The sequence below is a fragment of the Strix aluco genome, chromosome W (assembly GCF_031877795.1).
Source record: "Strix aluco isolate bStrAlu1 chromosome W, bStrAlu1.hap1, whole genome shotgun sequence".
Classification (NCBI taxonomy): Eukaryota; Metazoa; Chordata; class Aves; order Strigiformes; family Strigidae; genus Strix; species Strix aluco.
The window spans coordinates 13,914,350-13,936,881 of NC_133970.1; the positions used below are offsets into that span (position 1 = coordinate 13,914,350).

Consider the following 22,532-nt stretch of genomic DNA (forward strand, 5'->3'; position numbering starts at 1 on the left):
TTGGATCGGGACATGCCTGGCAAGACATCATCAACTGATGAACGAAAACTAATGTCACTAACCATAGAGATGGTTTGAGAGCCATGATTCACCTATAGGTCAAAGGACCGAATGAAGTGCTAAGGCTTGGACAACAGGCCCAAGCAAGAGTTGACCTATAGATGAATCCTGTATATTTTATAACTGATAACCATTGCGCTAGTAGGTATTGTACTAAGTTATAACAACCCACTTATGCTGGTGTAAAAAGTGCTAAAGCACTGAAATACTGCAGCCTGAACAACAGGCCCCAAGCTGAAGCTGCTAACTTAGCATGTAGTCATTAATAAAATATGTAAACTCGCTAGTGAAAGACAAAATATAATCAGTAGTGAGGAGAGAATGTATCCAACTTTCCTTTCGCAGCCTTGTTCAAGGCTGAGAACCCAAGTATTTGGCCTTGTTAGAAACTCCCTTGGTTCCCCCCCCGAGCCCTGGCCAGGCCTTGGGTGGAATCCAACAGGAGAATGAAACCAGATATTTTCCGCTCAAAACAAAGGTGCCAGCTATTCTGGCTTGTCGATCTCTGGTATATAAGGCTGGACCCGCTCACAGCGACTTTGGAAGCCTCACCTACGGGTGGACACACCGCGTAGGATTTCCCACTTGCCGGGACAGGCTCTGCAAATCCTCGCTGTAACCGGGGCTGCCCAGCGACTGCGGGTCTGGATGATGATGATAATATATGCAAGTGGTGATGTATTTCTCTTAATCACTATTCTCTCTCTCTCTCGTGTAGTAATGATTTGATGCATTACTCTGTTTGTTGCTTTAAGTGCACTGTTCTGCTTCTTCTTACTGCATGTTCTCTGTATTACACTGTTACATTACTTGGTTATCCCCAGTAAAATACACCTGCTCTTTTCACTCTGGTGTCTGGGTTTAATTGGTATCCTTAATCAGCAAAACATAAATTGGTGTCAGAAGTGGGATCCAACAAAAAATGCCATTATTTAAGTTCAAAGGAAATTTGTCAAGTCCACCAGATACTCCCGGTTGGAAAAATCCTCCCTATAGTTCACTGGCCCAGCAGTGGGCTCAGGTCGGAGGACCGTGTGAACAATGGGAGAGCTGGCTGCAAGAAGCCGAACCATTAGATGTTCTAAATTGTATGAAAAGGATACCTATTGGACAAGGAAAAGAGATCACAAACTCGAGTAAACGAGGATGGATTTTGTTAACTGCATATAGAAAACAACACCAGAGTAAAGAGAGGCTGTTGTTGGAACACTCCCAGATGGAGCGACAGATATGTGATTTGCAGAGTCAAATAGTGATGTTGCAATGCTGGAATAAGTTGCTTGCTGATAAGCTGGATACTTATCAGACAGTGGCGGAGAAAGCTGCGGTGTGAGTAGCACAATATAAGTATAAGAAAAGGAGGGGGCGAGTGGATTATAAAAAGGTGCACGCAGTGATTGCGGATGGCGGTGCGCAGTGGGACCCAGAGAAGTGGGATGGTGATATTTGGGATTCCACAGATTCTGATGAGGTTGGTTCCATAGATGAATTTTTAGATGCAAAACCTGTGTGGAGGTGAAACATAGAAGCCGATTCTCACAGGCAACCTGTGAGGAAGGATACAATAGAGGATTATACACAGCATGAAGTAAATGATATAATTGAAAGATTTAAGCAGAAACCAGGGGAACCCCTGCTTGCTTGGATGGTGCATTTGCATGATCAGGGAGCTACAGGGATAATCCTAGATGCAGGAGATTCTAGAAAGTTTTTGATTTTATGCTCAGATTCTTTTGTGCAAGATGCATTTCGAAACAATGCTCAGGATACTAATTTGTTAGCATTGGCTGCTCTGGGATGTAATACCAAATATCCTACAGAGAATGATTGGCCGGCATCTGACCGTCAGTGGTATACTTTGCGAGATTGTATACAGTGAATGAAAGAGGAAGGGATGAAAGCAGCTAGTTTTTTTGGGAGACACTGACATTATGATGCAGTGTCCTTTGTCAGTCACTCTGAGAAACGGGGTGATTAAAACTGCTCCACCTGCATATAAGAATGTAATTATGACCCTTCTCATTAATGAAATGGGGAATCCCCTCACTGAAGTAATTGAAAAGGTGCAACAGTTATGTGACCTTGAAGAGTGGGGCCCCCGGGGAAGTGCAGGGAACCGAGAGAATTCCAACAGAAATGATAACAGGATCTCTCGGCGAGAAATGTTTACTGCCTTACTAAGGGATGGTATGCCCCGTGATAAAATTGATGGCATTTCAACCCCAGAATTGTGGAAGATATATAAAAAGAGAGGGTTGCATAAACCAAACAAAAAGGTACAAAATTCAGAGGCCAAAAAGGCAGGGACAACTCAGCCTACGGCGCCACCTCTCGAGCCTCGATGGGACCCTCCATCTGCTTGCGGGGGGCCCACCGCGAGTGGATCACCGGTTCCAGGGGTGAAAGAGGATTGGGCACCGTTCTCTGACTTGTACCCTTTACAGGAGGCAAGGGAGGTCAGTCAACATTATGATTAGCACAAATGAATTAATGGCCAAGCTCCAGTGCAGTGGGTACGGAAGGACCGACGGCCCCACATGGAGCTTAAAATCTTTTGGAACAACCGGTCCCCGCAAACTGTAAATACCCTAATTGACACTGGAGCAGAGGCCTCTTTAATATTTGGAAACCCCAAGAAGTATAGGGGACAACCTGTATTTATTACTGGGTGAAGTGGTAAGGCTTGGACAATAGGCCCAAGCCAGAGTTGACCTATAGATGAATCCTGTATGTTTATAACTGATAACCATTGTGCTAATAGGTATTATACTAAGTTATAGCAAACCAACTATTCTGATGTAAAAGGTGGGAATACTGAAGCCTGAGCAACAGGCCCTGAACCGAAACTGCTAACTCTGTATGTAGTCATTAGTGAAATATGCATAGAAGATGTAGCTTAAACATCATAAAACATGTATCCTTCTTTGTGTGTGTAAACAAGATAACAGGGCCACAAAGACAGTTGTCTGGCCCTGTGACCTGGTGTGTGACCTTGCTCATAAATCACCTAGATAAACTGGGAAACCTCCCTTAGTTTTTTCCCTGAGCCCCGGCCAGGCTCTGGGAAAATCTAACGTGAGACTGACGCCAGATATTTCCGCTTAAAACAAAAGGTGCCAGCTCTTCTGGCTTACTGATTTTAGGTATATAAGGCTGGACCTGCTTGCCATGACTTTGGAAGCCTCACCTATGGGTGGACACACCGCGTAGGATTTCCCACTTGCCGGGACAGGCTCTGCAAATCCTCGCTGTGACCGGGGCTGCCCAGCGACTGCGGGTCTGGATGATGGTAACGTATGCAAGTGGTGATGGATCTTTCTTAATCACTATTCTCTCTCTCAGGTAGTAATGATTTGATGCATTACCCTGTATTTTCTTGTTTGTTTAAGTGCACTGTTCTGTCTTTTCTTACTGTATGTTTTCTGTATTATTCTGTTATATTATTTAGTTATTTCTAATAAAATACACCTGCTCTTTTCACTCTGGTGTCTGAGTTTAATTGATATCCCTGATCAGCAAAACATAAATTGGTGTCAGAAGTGGGATCTGACAAAAATGCCATTATTTAAAGTAACCATTGGATGTTTTAAATTGTATGAAAAGGTACCTATTGAAAAAGGAAAAGAAACTACAAATTCAAGTAAACGAGGGTGGATTTTGTTAACTGCATGTAGAAAACAACCCCAGAGTAAAGAGAGGCTGTTGTTAGAGTGCTCCCAGATGGAGCGACAGATATGTGATTTACAGAGTCAAATAGTGATGTTGCAATGCCAGAATAAGTTGCTTGCTGATAAGCTGGATACTTATCAGACAGTGGCGGAGAAAGCTGCGGTGTGAGTAGCACAATATGAGTATAGGAAAAGGAGAAACTGTAAGAAAGTGCATGCGGTGATTGCAGAAGCGGGTGTGCAGTGGGATCCTGGTAGAGATCCTAATAGTGGGCAAGCTGTGAGGAAGGATATGATAGAGGATTATACACAGTATGAAGTAAATGATATAATTGAAAGATTTAAGCAGAGACCGGGGGAATCCTTGCTCTCTTGGATGGTGCGTTTGCAGGATCAGGGAGTGGCAGGGGTAACCCTAGACGCAGGAGATGCTAAAAGGTTTTTGATTTTAAGTTCAGATTCTTTTGTGCAGGATGCATTTCAAAACAACACTCAGGATATTAATTTGTTAGCACTGGCTGCTCTGGGATGCAATACCAAATATCCTACAGAGAATGATTGGCTGGCATCTGACTGGCAGTGGTATACTTTGCGAGATTGTATACAGCGAATGAAAGAGGAAGGGATGAAAGCAGCTGTTTTTGTAGGAGACGCTGACTTTATGATGTGGCATCCTTTGTCGGTCACTATGAGAAACAGAGTGATTAAAACCGTTCCACCGGCATATAAAAATGTAATTATGCCCCTTTGCATTAATGAAATGGGGGATCCCCTCAATGAAGTAATAGAAAAAGTGCAACAGTTATGTGACCTTGAAGAGTGGAGCCCCCGAGGGAGTGCAGGGAATCGAGATACTTGAGACAGCCCTAAAGGCAGTGAAAACAGGATTTCTCGTAAGGAAATGTTTACGGCTTTGTTAAAAGACAGCATGTCTCATGAAAAAATTTATGGTGTTCCAACTAACAAGCCGTGGCGAATATATACACAGAGAGGGCTGAATAAACCTAGCGAGAGAGTGCAGAGTGCTAAAACTAAGAATCCAGGGACAACTCAGCCTACGGCACCCCTTCTCGAACCTCAACGGGACCCTCCATCTGCCCACGGAGGGCCCCCCGTGAGTGGATCACTGGTTCTGGGGGTGAAAGAGGATTGGGCAGCATTTTCTGACTTGTACCCTTTGCAGGAGGCAAGTGAGGTGAATCAATATTATAATCAACACATATGAATTAATGGCCAAGCTCCAGGGCAGTGGGTGCAGAAGGACCGATGGCCCCATGTAGAACTTAAAGTTGTTTTTTTTCCTTTTGTTGTTGTTTGTTTGTTTTTTATTTAGAACAACCGGTCCCCACAAACTGTAAATACCCTAATTGAGGCTGGAGCAGAGGCCTCCTTAATATATGGGAATCGCAGGAAATTTAAAGGACAACCTGTAATTATTACAGGTTTGGGAGGAAAATAAATTAAAGCTGTACAAACACAAATGGAAATGAAAACAGGAAACCTCCCAAAACGATTATATTCAGTCATGATTGTCCCCATTCCTGAATATAAAATCGATATAGACATTCTAAAAAGACTAACTTTAAATCTTTCTGATAGTCAGTATCAATTTGGAGTTAAACCCTGTATTAGTACCAGACCTGTTACGGTCAGCAAAGTAAAAAAATGCCTCCTGAGCAGATTCTGGCTGCAACTAAGTTAGTTACAATGAGGCAATATAGAATTCTGGGAGGACATGAAGAGATATCACAGACAATTAGAGATTTATTAGATGTAGAAGTTTTGAGGTGGCAGTCTGGTGTGGCCTGTCAAGAAAAGTGATGGATCCTAGAGAATGACAGTGTTAGAGATCTAAACAAACATACTGCACCATTTGCAGCAGCTGTGCCAGACACTGTCACTTTAATAGAAGAAGTTCAGAAACATCCAGGAACTGGGTACGCTGTAATAGATTTAACTAGTGCATTTTTTACTATCCCAATTGCAGAAAAGCGTTGGGACCAATTTGCTTTCACAAGGGTGGCTGCATAGCCCCACTATCTGTTATAGAATTGTAGCTGAACACTTAGATGAAACACAGCTGCCTCCTCACACACAATTAAACCACTATATAGATGATGTTTTGATTCAAGGAAATGATGAGGAGGAAATACAACAAGTTCTTGAATTAGTGGTAGATCATATGAAACAGAAGGGTTGGGAAATTAACTCTGCAAAAATCCAAGGACCGTCTGAGACAGTGAAGTTTCTGGGAATTCAGTGGCATTGCGGGCATCAAGACAGCCCCACATGGCCCTGACCACCCCAGAAATCCATCTCATTTTCCAGGACAACCTGTCTTAGTCGAACTCCCCATGGTGGGAGCAGTACCATTGGTATTGGATACCCCAATAAACAAGTATACTTGGAAAGCCAAAGATGCTCATGGAAAGGAGCACAAAATTAATACAAGGTGGATTATCCCATCTTTCTAATTAGAATCCACTTCCGGTTCTCAAAATGAACCGAGAAGCTTTTCTTTCCTTTTTCTTGCAGGTAAACCCCCTGGAGAAAGATATCCTGAGTCACGACGGGGGATCCTTATGTGAATTTAAATTTTTGTACAGTGTTGATGTTCATTGTCTTATTAATATTTCTAAGATGTATTGTCTATCATTGCAAAAATTGCTTTGGGTGACTGTTCCCCTCTCCCTTGGTTCTGTGGGAAGCTCCAGCTTCCTAAGTGTTAACCAAGAATGGGAGGAAAGCGGATTTGTGGATTTAAGTCATTCTGTTACCAGTATTATGAACAAACAACAGACACCAAACCAGTGCAAGGTCCCTTTGCTAATGGGGCCTGCGCTTTAAAAGGTCATTACTGGGCCCATGAAGGCGAGGTGGAGGTATCAAGGCCTAAACCACACATGCACTCTGGGCTGGGGGCATGGAAATCCATTTTCCTGCTGCAAAGGCAGACCCCAGCTCCAGCGAGCCAGACCATCTTCAGCTCCACAATTGACAGCAACAACCAGAATATTTTCCCTTGTGATATGTATGTGTTAGTCTTATAAGTGTCCATGTAAAACATCCTGTAATTGTACTTGTTCATGTAGACAACCACCTTCTCCCCCCAATCCCCAAGGACCGGGAGTACATCCATTAGGCCCAGCGTGGGACACATTTTAGTTAAATATGTTTGGTTAAAATATTGTTAATTGACATTGTTATTGTCACTGTTACCTTTATTATATGTTTGGTTAGGATGTTGTTAACCATTGTCAGTGTTAATATTGTTTTATTTGTTATTTGTAGTGTTATTGCTCATTTACCTTTGTTTAAATCTGGGACAGAAGTTTCTAGGCCCAGATGACACATGCACTTTAGGATAAAGGGGCGTGGAAAGCCATTTTCCTGCTGCGTATGCTGACCCCAACATTGGCAGACCAGGGCAACAGACCGCGTGGACTACCAGGGCCGCAAACACTCAGTGATATATTACCAGAACCGTGGAAAAATAATGGATAATATGTTAGTAATAATTTCAATTCACTTTATAGCCTTAGCCTTGATAATAATTTTCTTATTTGTTCTTATAATATATCTTTTTTGTCCCTGTGAATGTCAATAATGTAAACTGCCGTTGTGTTCTTCTACTGATTCCTTGCAACCTTAAAATCGGTTTGTAGAATGTTTTGGTTTTGTAGAGTTAGTTAATTTTGAGCATGACATGTTTGTTAGAGATGTTGTTAGCTATATGCTTGTTAACTGAAGATATTCGTATTTGTTAAATATATTGTTAGTTACATGTTTATTAACGGAAAATTTATATATCTGTTAAAGATGTTATTAGTTATATGTTAGCCAGAAATATCGTTAGTTGTCATGTTGCACGCTATTTCTGTCCTTTCTTTCTCTCTCTCTTTATATCTCTATCCTTTGTGCCACCACGCGGACAGCAATGTCAAGCCATGGGGCAGTGTGAGAGACTGTATTGCCTCGACATTGCTGCTGCACCACTGCCACTACCTGGCCTCAACATCCTGTCCCGTGAAGGAGTACGCTCTGAAGGAGATGAATTGTCCCTGAATGTCCTGGTTTAACCAGGATAGGGTTAAGTTTCCCCAGCAGTGGGGGGGGGAGCTCTAGCCGGGTTATTCAGATACCATGCGGACGTCACATCCTGGCGCGGGAGCGCGGGGCGCTTGGTTTTATACATCCGCTCCTCTCACTCCTGTATTGGTAGATATTTTGCTCTGTTCATTGTTATCACTGTTATTCTTGATGTTCCTGTTTGTTGTGTTGCTGTTGCTCTGTTGTATTAAACCTTTCCTTATCTCAGTCTCAGGGCTTTGTATTTCACTCCCTTTGTGGGGGAGGGGCAGCGGCCGCGTGGTCTCAGACCCCGGCAGGGGCTAAACCTTCACATCTTTGGCACCCAACGTGGGGCTGGAGAAGACTGAAATAAGGACAAAAGGAGAAGGTGTGTTAGAGCAATCTGTTAGGTGTAATTTTTCTGTTTTTACTTGTATTGTTTGATAAGAAATGTTTGAAATGCTGGGCAATTTGCTTGCGTGGTGGGGCTGGATTAATCCTCATATCCCCTGTGTGTTCCCAGTGCTGGTGTTTGTTCTCGGTGGAAAATGTATCAAGGGTCTTGTTCTGCTCTACTGGTTACTGTCTGCTTATAATGGGCTCGTTTCGCTGCTTGTGGGGGTGAACCGGTACCTGTTTGCTGCCTGGGCTTTTGTTTGGGGTCTCACCCCCTCTATGGGTGAGCCAGGGGAAGAGATTCTCTTGGTTTTTGAGAGTTTCAGCTATCCCTGGAGCATCCAGGCCAGTGTGTTTGCGGCACAATGCTTTCTAAATGTCTGCCAGATCTTGTTTTGGGCCATGCGGTACTTCTCCAACAATAGCACCACCCGGAAACCTGCCCTGAGGGCAGATAGCTATAAATGGCAAGGTGTGTGGGAGAAGATGGGCAAGTGCCTGAGTCAGTGGTCACCCCCAACATTCTGGGATTTCACTCCCGAACAAGTGCAGAGTCCTGATAAACTGGTGGAGTGTTTGGAAAAGGTGTGCTGCCAATCTGACAAACCCCGGGAGATGCAACTTGCTGCAATGTGCTGGGGGCTTGCCCATGCTTACCGCATCGCCCTTAACACTGATCACTGCCCTCAAGGGGGAGAAAGGGCTTCAGGATCTGAAGGTGAACCTGCTGGTACAGCAGCTGGGCCAGGCGGACAGGCAGTGCCAGTACCGGTCGCCTCCACCAGCACAGCAGTTGAGCCAGAGGGACAAGCAGTGCCAATATCAGTGGCCCCGATACAGAAAACCAAATATACCAAAAAATCTCCTCGCAGTGCACAGGGTGATAATGAACCAGGCCCATCACGAGAGCAGGAGGAAGAGCCGGAGGTAATCATCCGATCTCTATCCCTAAGTGAGTTGCGAGATATGCGGAAGGATTTCGGCCGCATTGCAGGCGAGCAAATTTGCACCTGGCTGCTCCGATGCTGGGATAGTGGAGCTGCTGGTTTGGAATTTGAGGGGAGAGAGGCCAAGCAGGTGGGACCTTTAGCCAAGCAGGCTGGTATTGACAAGGCAATAGGGAAACAGGCTCAAACCCTCAGCCTTTGGAGGCAACTCCTGCTCGGTGTGAGGGAGAGGTACCCCTACAAGGATGATGCTCTATGTCAGTTAGGCAAGTGGACCGACATGGAGAAAGGCATTCAAAACCTCAGGGAAATGGCTGTGTTTGACATGATCTATGGTGATCTGAATGATGAGCAGTCACCAATGGATCCAGATCAGGTCCCTTGCACACAGTTGATGTGGCGGAAGTTCCTGCAAAGTGGACCAGAGGCACATTCCAAAGCATTAGCAGTAGCGTCCTGGTGGTGAGACACCCAGACTCAGACAGTGGATGAAGTGATTATCCAGCTCTGGCAATATGAGGGAAGTCTCCCTTCCTCCCAACATGCTTTGGTTTCAGCTGTAGAGGAACTGTCTCAGAGGCTCCAGAAAGTGGAACAGGACATGTCCTATGTTCCACCTGCACGGGCCAATGTCTCAGCTATTAGAAGCAGGCGCTTCCCCACCCAAGAGAAGGGCAGTGCAAGACACACACCACGGGGCACCCTGTGGTTTTTCCTCCGCGACCATGGGGAAAACATGAGAAGGTGGCATGGACAGCCCACTCCCACCCTAGCTGCACGAGTACAGCAACTGAAAGGGAAGACCACCATGAAAGGGGAGTCTTCCAAGAGAGATGCAGCTCCAGTGTCCAGTCGGAAATCCCCCAGACAGAATAGAATGGCCAACAGTATGCTTGACCCTCTTGAGGGGACCAGGAAGTCATTCCTGCAGGAGTCACTCTTAGATCAAGTGAGTGATGGTGAGCAGGATTAGAGGGGCCCTGCCTCCAGCCAGGTGGAGGAAAGGGATAATCGGATTTACTGGAAGGTGTGGATCCGATGGCCTGGCACATCAGAACCACAAGAATATAAGGCCTTGGTAGACACTGGCGCACAGTGCACCCTGATGCCATCAAGCCACAGTGGGGTCAAATCCATCTGCATCTCCAGAGTGACAGGGGGGTCCCAACAGCTGACCCTATTAGAAGCTGAAGTAAGCTTAACTGGGAAGGACTGGCATAAGCACCCCATTGTGACTGGCCCAGATGCCCCGTGCATCCGAGGTATAGACTACCTCAGGAGAGGGTACTTTAAAGACCCAAAAGGGTACCGGTGGGCCTTTGGTATAGTTGCCCTGGAGGAGGTTGAACAATTGTCCACCTTACCCAGCCTCTCAGAGGACCCCTCGGTGGTGGGGTCGCTTAAGGTTGAAGAGCAGCGAGTGCCAATTGCTACCAAGACGGTGCACCGGCGGCAGTACCGCACTAACCAAGATTCCCTGGTCCCCATCGATCAGCTGATCCGTCGACTAGAAAGCCAGAAGGTGATCAGCAAGACTCACTCACCTTTCAACAGCCCTATATGGCCAGCGAGAAAACCTAATGGCGAATGGAGACTAACTGTGGACTACCGTGGCCTGAATGAAGTTACGCCAGCGATGAGTGCTGCAGTGCCGGACATGCTAGAGCCCCAGTATGAGCTGGAGTCGAAGGCAGCCAAGTGGTACGCCACGATTGACATCGCTAACGCGTTCTTCTCCATCCCAATAGCACCAGAGTGCAGGCCACAGTTTGTGTTCACTTGGAGGGGTATCCAGTACACCTGGAATCGATTGCCCCAGGGGTGGAACCACAGCTCCACCATTTGCCATAGACTGGTCCATACTGCACTGGAGAAAGGTGGGGCTCCAGAACACCTGCGGTTCATTGATGATATCATTGTATGGGGGGACACAGCTGAGGAAGTCTTTGAGAAAGGAAAGAAGAGAATTGAAATCCTTCTGAAGGCTGGTTTTGCCATCAAGTGACAGAAAGTTAAGGGGCCTGGAAGGGAGATTCAGTTCCTAGGAATAAAATGGCAAGATGGGCGTCGCCACATCCCAATGGAGGTGATCAACAAGATAACAGCCATGGCCCCACCAACCACCAAAAAAGAGACTCAATCTTTCCTGGGCGCTGTGGGGTTCTGGAGGATGCACATCCCAAACTACAGCCTGATTGTGAGCCCTCTCTACCACGTAACCCGCAAGAAGAATGATTTTAAATGGGGCCCAGAGCAACAACAAGCCTTTGAACAAATTAAGCAGGAGATTACCCAGGCAGTAGCCCTCGGGCCAGTCCGGGCAGGGCAGGAGATTAAGAACGTGCTCTACACCGCAGCTGGGGAGAATGGCCCTTCCTGGAGCCTTTGGCAGAGCGCACATGGGGAATCCCGAGGCCGACTTCTAGGCTTTTGGAGCCGGGGATACAAAGGCTCTGAAGCTAACTATACCCTGACTGAGAAGGAGATACTGGCAGCGTATGAAGGAATTCGAGCTGCCTCAGAAGTGGTCGGCACTGAGACACAGCTCCTCCTGGCACCCCGACTGCCGGTGCTGGGATGGATGTTCAAAGGAAAGGCTCCCTCCACACATCATGCAACAGATGCCACGTGGAGTAAATGGGTTGCGTTGATAACACAACGGGCTCGAATAGGGAACCGCAACCCCCCAGGATTAGTGGAAGTGATCATGAACTGGCCAGAGAGCAAAGATGCTGGGATGTCACCAGAACAGGAGGTGAAACGTGCTGAGGAGGCCCCACCATATAACGAGCTGCCAGAGGAGGAGAAGCGATATGCCCTGTTCACTGATGGGTCTTGTCGCATTGTGGGAAAACATCGACGATGGAAGGCTGCGGTGTGGCATCCCACACGAGAAACCACTGAAGCTGTTGAGGGACAAGGTGAATCGAGCCAGTTCGCAGAGGTGAAAGCCATCCAATTGGCTTTGGAGATTGCTGAGCGAGAAAAGTGGCCGAGGCTCTATATCTACACTGACTCATGGGTGGTGGCAAGTGCCCTGTGGATGTGGTTGCAGCAATGGAAACAGAACAACTGGCAACGCAAGGGCTGACCCATCTGGGCCGCTGAAGTATGGCAGGACATTGCAGCCCGGGTGGAGAACCTCGTTGTGAAGGTGCGCCATGTGGACGCCCATATACCCAAGAGTCGAGCCACTGATGAACATCAACATAACCAGCAGGCGGACCAGGCTGCTAAGATCGAAGTGGCTCAGGTGGACTTGGACTGGCAGCGTAAAGGTGAACTGTTCATAGCCCGGTGGGCCCATGAGACCTCGGGCCACCAAGGCAGAGATGCAACATACAGGTGGGCTCGAGATCAAGGGGTGGACCTCACCATTGACACCATCGCAGAGATCATCCATGGATGTGAGACGTGTGCTGCAATCAAACAAGCCAAACGGGTGAAGCCCCAGCGGAATGGAGATCAATGGCTGAAATATAAATATGGAGAGGCCTGGCAGATCGACTACATCACACTGCCACAGACCCGCCGAGGCAAGCGCCACGTGCTCACAATGGTGGAAGCAACCACTGGGTGGCTCGAAACTTATCCAGTGTCCCACGCCACCGCCCGAAATACCATCCTGGGCCTTGAAGAGCGAGTCCTGTGGCAACACGGCACCCCAGAGAGGATTGAGTCGGACAACGGGACTCACTTCCGAAATATCCTCATAGATGCCTGGGCAGAAGAACACGGCATCGAGTGGATCTACCACATCCCCTACCACGCACCAGCCTCTGGGAAGATCGAGCGCTACAATGGACTGTTAAAAACTACACTGAGAGCAATGGGGGGTGGAACCTTCAAACACTGGGACACACATCTGACAAAGGCCACTTGGTTAGTGAACACAAGAGGATCTGCCAATCGAGCTGGCCCGGCTCAGTCAAAACTTCCACGTGTTGTGGACGGGGATAGAGTCCCTGTGGTGCGCATGAGGGACCTGCTGGGAAAAATGGTCTGGATTAGTCCTGCGCTGGGCAAAGGCAAACCCATCCACGGGATTGTTTTTGCTCAAGGACCTGGGTGCACCTGGTGGGTGATGCAGAAGGATGGAGAGGTCCGATGTGTACCACAAGGGGACTTGATTGTGGGTGAAAACACACCATGAGTTATACCGTGCTTTTGTTAATTTTTCTTTGTCAATGCTAATTGCTAAGTGGCAGCTGGATGTGACGCACATGGTATAGAATAAAGGGGTGGATTATGTCCTGGTTTAACCAGGATAGGGTTAAGTTTCCCCAGCAGTGGCGGGGGAGCTCTAGCCGGGTTATTCAGATACCATGCGGACGTCACATCCTGGCGCGTCACATCCTGGCGCGGGAGCGCGGGGCGCGTGGTTTTATACATCCGCTCCTCTCACTCCTGTATTGGTAGATATACTTTGCTCTGTTCATTTTTATCACTGTTATTCTCATTATTGCTGTTTGTTGTGTTGCTGTTGCTCTGTTGTATTAAACCTCTCTTTATCTCAGTTTCGGGGCTTTGTATTTCACTCCCTTTGTGGGGGAGGGGCAGCGGCCGCGTGGTCTCAGACCCCGGCAGGGGCTAAACCATTACACCCACCAACTTACCGGGGCAAAAAATGGTTGGTCGATGATGTGTGCCCAAGATATGTGCCCAGCTGCTCCCGGCAAAAAAAAAAATATCATACTTACCGCCAAGTTGGTTGAAATAAGGGCCAGATAAGCAAGAAAGGTATTTTCCAGTGTTGGCATTGGTCCTATCTGTGCCATCATGTCTTCTGCTTTCTGTTGTAGCTGTTTTAGACTTCCCCAAGTGATAGCTGCAGTCGCCGAGTTCCTAGGGGAACGTAGCCTGTGCGCTGATTCCCGCATTGTCAGTTGAGAGATCTGGGGTATCGGGTTGGAGGGTTGCTCCTTCCAGCTCATCATATGGCTTGACTTTTCTTGCCGGTATCCACCGAGGACCTGTGGGTGACAAAACACAAGCATACCCCCTCCCCCACACCAGCAGATCTACTGGCCCTCTCCAGATTGGGTCTCCTTCGGGATCCTTATACAAGACCCGTGGTTTAATTTTAGAGTCCGTTGTGGTGCTAAAATGACATTCTGGTGCTTTCAAGTCAAAATGATTTCTGTTTAAGAAATTAAGAGTATATAAAGCCATTGCCAGCTGATTATATGGTGTGTCCAGAGAATTCCCCCTTCTTTGTTTTAAAATCAGGGCTTTTAGTGTAGCATGTGCACGTTCGACTATTGCCTGTCCTGTGGGGTTATGAGGAATACCTGTCTTATGCCGAATCCCCCATTGCTGCAAAAGTAGTTGTATTTTCCGTGCTGCGTAGCCAGGCCCGTTACCGGTTTTAATTTCTTTCAGCACCACCATGTTGGCAAAACAGCTCAACCAATGACTCTGTATCTGTATGGCCTTTTCTCCAGAGGCTGTGGTGGCATGTATCAGCCCAGAAAATGTATCAACAGTTATGTGAACCCACCATAAGCGACCAAACGATGGTATATGTGTTACATCTGTTTGCCAGATGTCATTGGCTTCCAGGCCTCTGGGAGAGAGGCAAGTCGACATTAGCCTGTCAGCCCTGCGCAGCTGTGGGAGAGAGGCAGGCCGACATCGGCCTGTCAGCCCTGCACAGCCTCTGAGAAGCAGCAAGGCTTTGATGAGAAACAGGCCTTGGAAGAAAGATAAGAAACTGCTGAGCTGTGCCAAGGTGGCAGGGAAAAACAACGGACAGCTGCAACACTGAACTGTGGAAAAGTACTGAACTGCGAGAAGTTACCGCTGTGTGAACAGCGCGTGAACAAGAAGGTGATTGGTCTGCACAGCGTGTGTGAGAGTGGTCTTATGCTGATAGGAGAAAAGGTTGATAGCTGTCTAATTGCTGATTTGCTAATTATGAAGTAAGAGCTTTTGCCAGAGCATAAGTATGTACTATTGGAAAAATAAATGGCTTTGCTTGTTATAACTCTCATAGAGTTGTGCAAGTCCGTTATTCTCCCGCACAGGCCTCTGGGATTCATTGCATTGGCAGGGAGGGCTCCCCCTGTCTGCTGGCAGTCTGGGCAAGCTCGGATGATGTCTAAAGCCTGTGATTTAGTGAGGTCAAATGTCTTCTGCAGGCTCCGTGCATTTTGGTGGAAAAAATCGTGGGAAGGCTGAGCTTTTTGAAAGGCTAGCGTGGCTGCTACAACTGCATCTGTCTGGGCATTGCTTCTATCAACAGTCCAGGCAAATCAGTGTGTGACCGAATATGGGTGATAAACAGAGGGTGCCGTCGCTTGTCAATCAATGCTTGCAATGCTAAAAACATAGACAACAGTTTCCTATCATCGATTTCTTTTACTGATGCCATCTCGAGTCGCTGTACGACCTTAACTATGTATGCTGAGTCAGTGACCATATTTATTTCCTGCTTCAGAAATGTTTGCAGGGCTAGGATGGCTGCTTGTAATTCAGTTCTCTGTGTGGAGCTCTCTTGATAACATGCACAAGTCTGACACCTTCCATCTCTAAAATCCACCGTCATTCTCCAGGATCTGTCACTGTTCTTGACAGGCCATATCGGATTGTTCCACGCTGTCGTGGTCGGCTTTAAAGCTCCTACATCTAATAAATCTCTAATTGTCTGTGATATCTCTTCATGTCCTCCCGGAATTCTATATTGCTTCATTATGACTAACTTAGTTGCAGCCGGGATCTGCACAGGAGGCATTTTTACTCTACCGACCATAACAGGTCTGGCACTAATACAGGGTTTAACTCCAAATTGATGTTGACCATCAGAAAGATTTAAAGTTAGTCCTTTTAGAATGTCTGTACCTTTTATATATTCAGGAATGGGGGGAATCATGACTGTATACAATCGTCTTGGGAGGTTTCCTATTTTCATTTCTATTTGTGTTTGTACAGCTTCAATTTGTTTTCCTTCCAAACCTGTGATAATTACAGGTTGTCCTTTAAATTTCCTGCGATTCCCATGTGTTAAGGAGGCCTCCGCTCCAGTGTCAATCAGGGCATCCACAATTTGCGGGGACTGGTTGTTCCAAAAAAAATTTTAAGCTCCACATAGGGCCGTCGGTCCTTCTGCACCCACTGCCCTGGAGCTTGGCCATTAATTCATTTGTACTGATCATAATATTGATTCCCCTCCCTTGCTTCCTGCAAAGGGTACAAGTCAGAAAACAGTGCCCAATCCTCTTTCACCCCCGGAACTGGTGATCCACTCACAGGGGCCTTCCGTGGGCAGATGGAGGGTCCCGTTGAGGTTCGAGAAGGGGTGCCGTAGGCTGAGCTGTCCCCGGATCCTTAGTTTTAGAACTCTGCACTCTCTTGCTAGGTTTATTCAGCCCTCTCTGTGTATATATTCGCTACATCTCATCAGTTGGAACACCATCATTTTTTTCATGAGACATGCCATGTTTAACAAAGCCGGAAACATTTCCTTACGAGAAATCCGGCTTTCACTGCCTTTAGGGCTGTCTCGAGTATCTCAATTCCCTGCGCTCCCTTGGGGGTCCCACTGTCCAAGGTCACCCAGCTGCTGTATTTTTTCTATCACATCACAAAGGGGATTTTCTGTCTTATTAATCAAAAGAGTCATGATTACATTTTTAGATGCCGGTGGGGCAGCCTTAATCAGTTTATTTCTCATGGTGACAGACAAAGGATGCCACATCATAATGTCAGCATCTTCTATAAAAACTGCCGCTTTCATCCCTTCCTCTTTCAGTCGCTGTATACAGTCTTGCAAAGTATACCATGGATGTTCAGATCCTGGCCAATCATTTTCCGTAGGATACTTAGTATGACATCCCTGAGCTGCCAAAACCAATAAATTTGTATCCTGATGATTATTCCAAAATGCATCCTGCACAAAAGAATCTGAACTTAAAATCAAAAACCTTTTAGAATCTCCTGCATCTAGGGTTATCCCTGAGGCTCCCTGATCATGCAAATGCACCATCCAAGAGAGCAGGGATTCCCCCGGTCTCTGCTTAAATCTCTCAATTATGTCGTTTGCCTCATACCGAGTGTAATCAACACCCCAAGATACAGCACAATAACTCATGCAGTTGATCGTCTATTACTGAACATTGGGCAGCCTTCAATAGCTGCTTTAAAACTTGCATATACAGCTTTTGTTCCTTAGAAAACCCTGACCCCATGATTTAAGAGAAAGAGAAAAAGAGAAAGAAAACCCCTTCTGTTCTTCCATATGCTGGCAGCTTCCCACAGCCGGGTGCTGCTGTCTGGTACTTACCAGATATATGAATACTGTAGTCATGTTCCTCCTTGGCATACGAGCACACCACTGTCTTCTTCGGCTCACACGGGGCACCACTTGCCGGTCTCGTGTCGCAGTAGAGACGGACACGACAAACATCAGATTGTGTGAAATGACCAAAATGGCTGCAAAAGCACCTTTATTGTTCTAACAAGCCTTTTTATAACCTTCTTCAAAGTAGGTGTTCATACAGGATTGGTTTACTTTAGTAACTAACAGTTCACGATTGGGTGATAGTTTCTCGCCTGAATCGTCAGGACAGTTCTTCTTATATTAGTTCTCTAATCTTGTTTCCATGGCACTTCTCAGAACTTTCTGGCCTCTCATGGATACACTGGAATCTTGTCAAGGTTAAATTCTTCTTCAGTTAGACTAGAGGCAGACCCGCTGCCTCCCCCGACAATTCCCCCTTTTTGTATTTGTGATAGAAATATTGCAAGAGCAGTCTTCTGCAGGGCCCTTTGCAGAAGACTGACAAGACAGAGCAACATTAAAAGCACGGTCACAATTACCAAGATCACTACCCCCACAGTTTTGACTAGAGATATCAACCATCCAGAAAGTCCCCAACCTTTAAACACCCTTGTTAACCAATCTAATCCATCCTCTTCTGTTAAATGCTTGACACCATCCCTTAGCTGCTGTATGCTTTTGAAAATAGATTCTGAGAGGTCAGACAAATTTATGCAACACATTCCATCAAAATCTTCACATCCATGTCCTTGCGCTAAAAGCAAAAAGTCAATCGCAGCTCTATTCTGTAAAGTAGCATGTCTAACACTATCAACATCAATTAAAAGGCCACTTAAAGCTAAAGAGGCAGCATTAGTCTGTTTGCTAAGCCAGCATCCCAACTTATTTAAAGTTCTTAAGGCATTTGCAACACCAACTCCTGGTGCCAATATGGAGGCTGCTATGATCTGGCCTGGATTCCAGAATTCAATGTTATCTTGACAAGAACTGCTAAACTGATGAACAGTCCTTTGGACTCGCTTATGTTTTCGAGTCATATTCAGAATCATTGACACATTTGGTGTTAATAACGTGAGGCGTCCGAGGCTACACGGGCCTCCATTCAGTTTAGATGGAACGCTTCCCCAGGCACGATCTCCACAGATTAAAAACACACCAGGAGGTAACACAAGAGGAACGTCAGAAGACCGTGAGATGTTAGTCGAGGTATAATTGCACCAAGCGGTTGAGTTATGATAAGCAGCATTAGTTGCATTCACATTTTGCCCTCTCCGTGCGGAAGTATTATAAGAATAATTAAAAAACACACAAGCATCCATTGTGACAGAGCCTAGCAACTCTAGTTCTTGGGGTTCTTGCGTAACCTGTGGAAGGTGACTATATACACCATCCCAATTATCTATACAATTTTTTGGAGAGTTGCAAAGAGAGAAAGGCTGAAGGGCTTGTGGGATTGGCCATGTGTCTACTGGCAATCCCACCAAACACGTGGAGAATGGATTTTCCGGGTTCGCAGTAGAAAGGCACAAAGCTTCTTGATGTGTCATGTTTGCCAAAGTTACCCAGACATTCTGCTTGGGTTGTGGAACTACCCATCCTTCACCCTGATGCAGGTTCCAGCACAGGCCGAACACACCGAGCAGGAACCCAGCGAGGGCCAGTATCTGTAGAGACACAAGCATAACCCCTGCCCCAGGTTAATAGCTCACATGGTCCACTCCACTGGCCAGTAATTAGATCTCTAACATGCACTTTGATGTCTTTTTGCAAATCCTGTTTTGAAAAAAGAGAAGAGAAATGCTGAAAAAGAGGAGGTAGAGAAGAATTGTCCCCATAATGGAGAAAGTTAAGAACATAAACTGCTTTATCTAAACATGCCTGTGGTGGTTCCCCAATCATTCCCCCTTTTTGTTTTTGAAGCTGCCGCTTCAGTGTGCCATGCGCACGCTCAACAATTGCTTGTCCTGTCGGGGAATGGGGTATTCCTGTAACATGAGTAACACCCCACAAATTAAAAGATGTTTGAACTTTCTGTGAAACATATGCTGGGCCATTGTCCGTTTTAATTTGGTGTGGCACCCCAAGCATAGAAAAAGCCTTTTGGAAATGTTGAATTACATCTTTTCCTGTTTCTCCATTATGTGCTGTTGCTACTAAAGCATGAGAATAAGTATCAATAGAAACATGAACATATTTCTGTCGGCCAAATTAATTTATATGAGTAACATCAGTTTGCCAAATCTGTAAAGCCTGCATACCTCTGGGATTAGTACCAAAATACACTGGTGTGTGAGTTCCTTGGCAATCAGGGCAGGCAGCTACAATGGACCGAGCTTCCGCATGAGACAAGCCGAACTGCCGTCGTAAAGCTCGATATCCTTGGTGAAAAAATTGATGTGATAATACAGCTTGTTGCTTTATGTTAGGAACAGTACTCAGAGCCATAGCAGAAACAAGAGCATCCGCTCTGGCATTACCTTCTGTATAAAATCCTGGCAAAGTGGTATGACTACGGATGTGCATGATAAAATAAGGTTCTGTCCGTAGTTGAATACTTTTCCAGAGTTCTAAGAGTACATCAGATAATAATTGATTGTCTGACATGGTCAAAACCACTTTGTCTAGTCAAGAAACTAAGTTAGCTACATACGCTGAGTCAGTTACAATATTTACAGGAACAGAAAAAATAGAAAAAACAACAGCCATTGCACGTAGCTCTACTACTTGTGGAGAACCATTTTGATATACTACTTTGTTGTTCCAGTTGTTGTTTTCATACCATACCACTGCTGCTTTACCTGTTTTTCCTGAGTCATCTGTAAAAACAGTAAGGCCGTTCACTGGTTCTGGGTGGCTTAAATTTTTCTGACCAAATGGTACTTCTCGAGCAAATTTCAGTAGCGGGTGTGATGGCAGGTGATATGATATCTGTCCCTGAAAGCCTGCCATGGCTGCTTGCAGCTCATAATTATTCACCAGACACCATTCAAAATACCAATTCTGAACAGGTAAAACAATCGTAGCTGGGTCACGCCCTGTTAGTTCTGTACATCGTTTTCTGGCTTTTATGATTACATCAGCAATAAGCTCAAACAGTCCAGGAGCAGTTTTTCATTGGTCGGAATGACAGAAACATCCATTCCAGAATATGTAATAGGTCATCCCACTCAGAATTCCACTGCACTAAAGCACCAAATGGCACAGTTCTGTCAATTAGTACAAAGAGTTGCACCAATTGAGACAGATCTATTCGAGAAACAAATTTCTCGTGTATAGATCGTTCCACCATGTGAATTACACTTGATGCTTCCTCAGTTAATATTCTGGGTTCTGTTGGATCATTGGAATTTTTTAATAATTCCAATAAAGGTTGCAGTTGCGAATTGGTCAGTCTGAGATAGGGCCTAATCCAATTCAAGGATCCCATTAATTTCTGTACATCATTAAGGGTTTTAACTTCAAGGTTAAGTTTCACAGGTTGAGGCATTACCTACTTACCTGTAACTGTCATTCCTAGATATTTCCAGGGTTCTACTTTCTGCACCTTTTCAGGGGCAATAACTAATCCATATTGTTGTAACGAGTCTCTGGTTAAATTCTCCATGTCATTCAACTGCTCCTTGCTGTGTGATGCTAGCAGGATGTCATCCATGTAATGGTAACAATAACTGGTAGGGAATCTTTCCCTTACAGGTGACAAAGCTTGTGTCACAAACCATTGACAAATTGTTGGTGAATTTTTCATGCCCTGCGGCAGAACTCTCCATTGATATCTTTTTGCGGGTTCTGCATGATTGACAGAAGGCACAGAGAATGCAAATTTTTCTCTGTCTTGAGAGGCTAATGGTATTGTAAAAAAACAGTCCTTAAGGTCCATGACAATGATTTCCCAATCTTGAGGGATCATGGCAGGCGAAGGCATGCCTGGTTGCAGAGCCCCCATTGTGGCCATGACAGCATTGAATTGCCGCAGGTCATGTAAAAATCGCCATTTTCCTGATTTCTTTTTTATCACAAACACTGGAGTGTTCCATGGGCTCTGAGAGGGTTCAATGTGTCCAGCAGCTAGCTGTTCTGCCACCAATTCTTGCAGGGCTTTTAATTTCTCAATTGGTAGGGGCCACTGATCCACCCACACAGGGTTATTCGTTAACCAAGTTAAAACAAGCGTGGGCTGTCTAACACCCTGCAGCACAGTGGCCCCCGTTAAAAATCTGTGGTAATTTTCACCCCCCATTGTGACAAGCAATCCCTCCCCCATAAATTGAGGGGAGCTGCCATCACATATGGTTTGATGACTGCTTGTTGGCCCTCAGGATTAGTAATCAGAACTGCTGTGGCTGCCGTCCTTGCTCGTGCGGATCCTCCCAGCCCCACTACCCCTGTGTCCGCATCCTCTGTTGGCCAGGTGGATGGCCACAGACAATCAGCAATAATAGTCATATCGGCTCCGGTGTCCAGGAGCCCCACAAGCCTTACTGTGGTCGGCGATTGTCCATGATTCGACAGCGTGCACGTCATATGTGGTCTGGATGATGAAACAGTCTGAGACAAGCAAACTTGAGGGGGTCCCGTAGAGCCGAAGCCTCCATCCCATCGCAGTCACTGTTCTGCTTTTGAAACACAACTCGGAAAAAGAATAAGTTGAGTAATGCGAGTACCTTTTGGGATTGTTACTGGTGGGTAGGGGGTTGAAACCAGTGCGCAAATTTGACCTGTAAAATCAGCATCGATAACTCCTACATGCACAATCAGTCCATTTAACATGCTACTTGATCTTCCTAGTAGCAATGCACTCAGTCCTTGTCCTATAGGACCCCTTGCATCAAGAGGGACCTTAACAATATCTTTGGTGACTATAGTTACTGTGTCAGCGGTGGATACATCCAACCCTGCTGAGCCAGTTGTTGCAGCTGATAGCTGCTCGCAGAGGGGAGTTGGCCGGCTGTCGGGAGGGGATTTGTTGTCCTCGCGCGCCCTTTCGTGCTCTTTTTGTGGTTTCCCTGTAATGGCTGCCCGTTAACATGAAATTTGGAACGACATTGTTTTGCAAAATGTCCCAGTTTTCCGCATTTGTTGCAATTAGTTCCCGGTAGGATGTTCACCGGTTGT

The 22,532-nt window shown here is 46.0% G+C and overlaps 1 protein-coding gene across 1 annotated transcript; it reads right to left on the reverse strand.

Moving 5' to 3' along the window:
• Positions 1-14,021: 14,021 nt before the first annotated feature.
• Positions 14,022-18,836, reverse strand: LOC141917564 (syncytin-2-like). Its single transcript, XM_074810862.1, has 2 exons — positions 17,424-18,836; positions 14,022-14,115 (listed from the first exon to the last, which is right to left on the reverse strand). Exon 1 carries the CDS (start codon positions 18,737-18,739, stop codon positions 17,771-17,773), a length of 969 nt encoding a protein of 322 aa, XP_074666963.1. The 5' UTR covers positions 18,740-18,836; the 3' UTR covers positions 14,022-14,115; positions 17,424-17,770.
• Between the last annotated feature and the right edge of the window lie 3,696 nt (positions 18,837-22,532).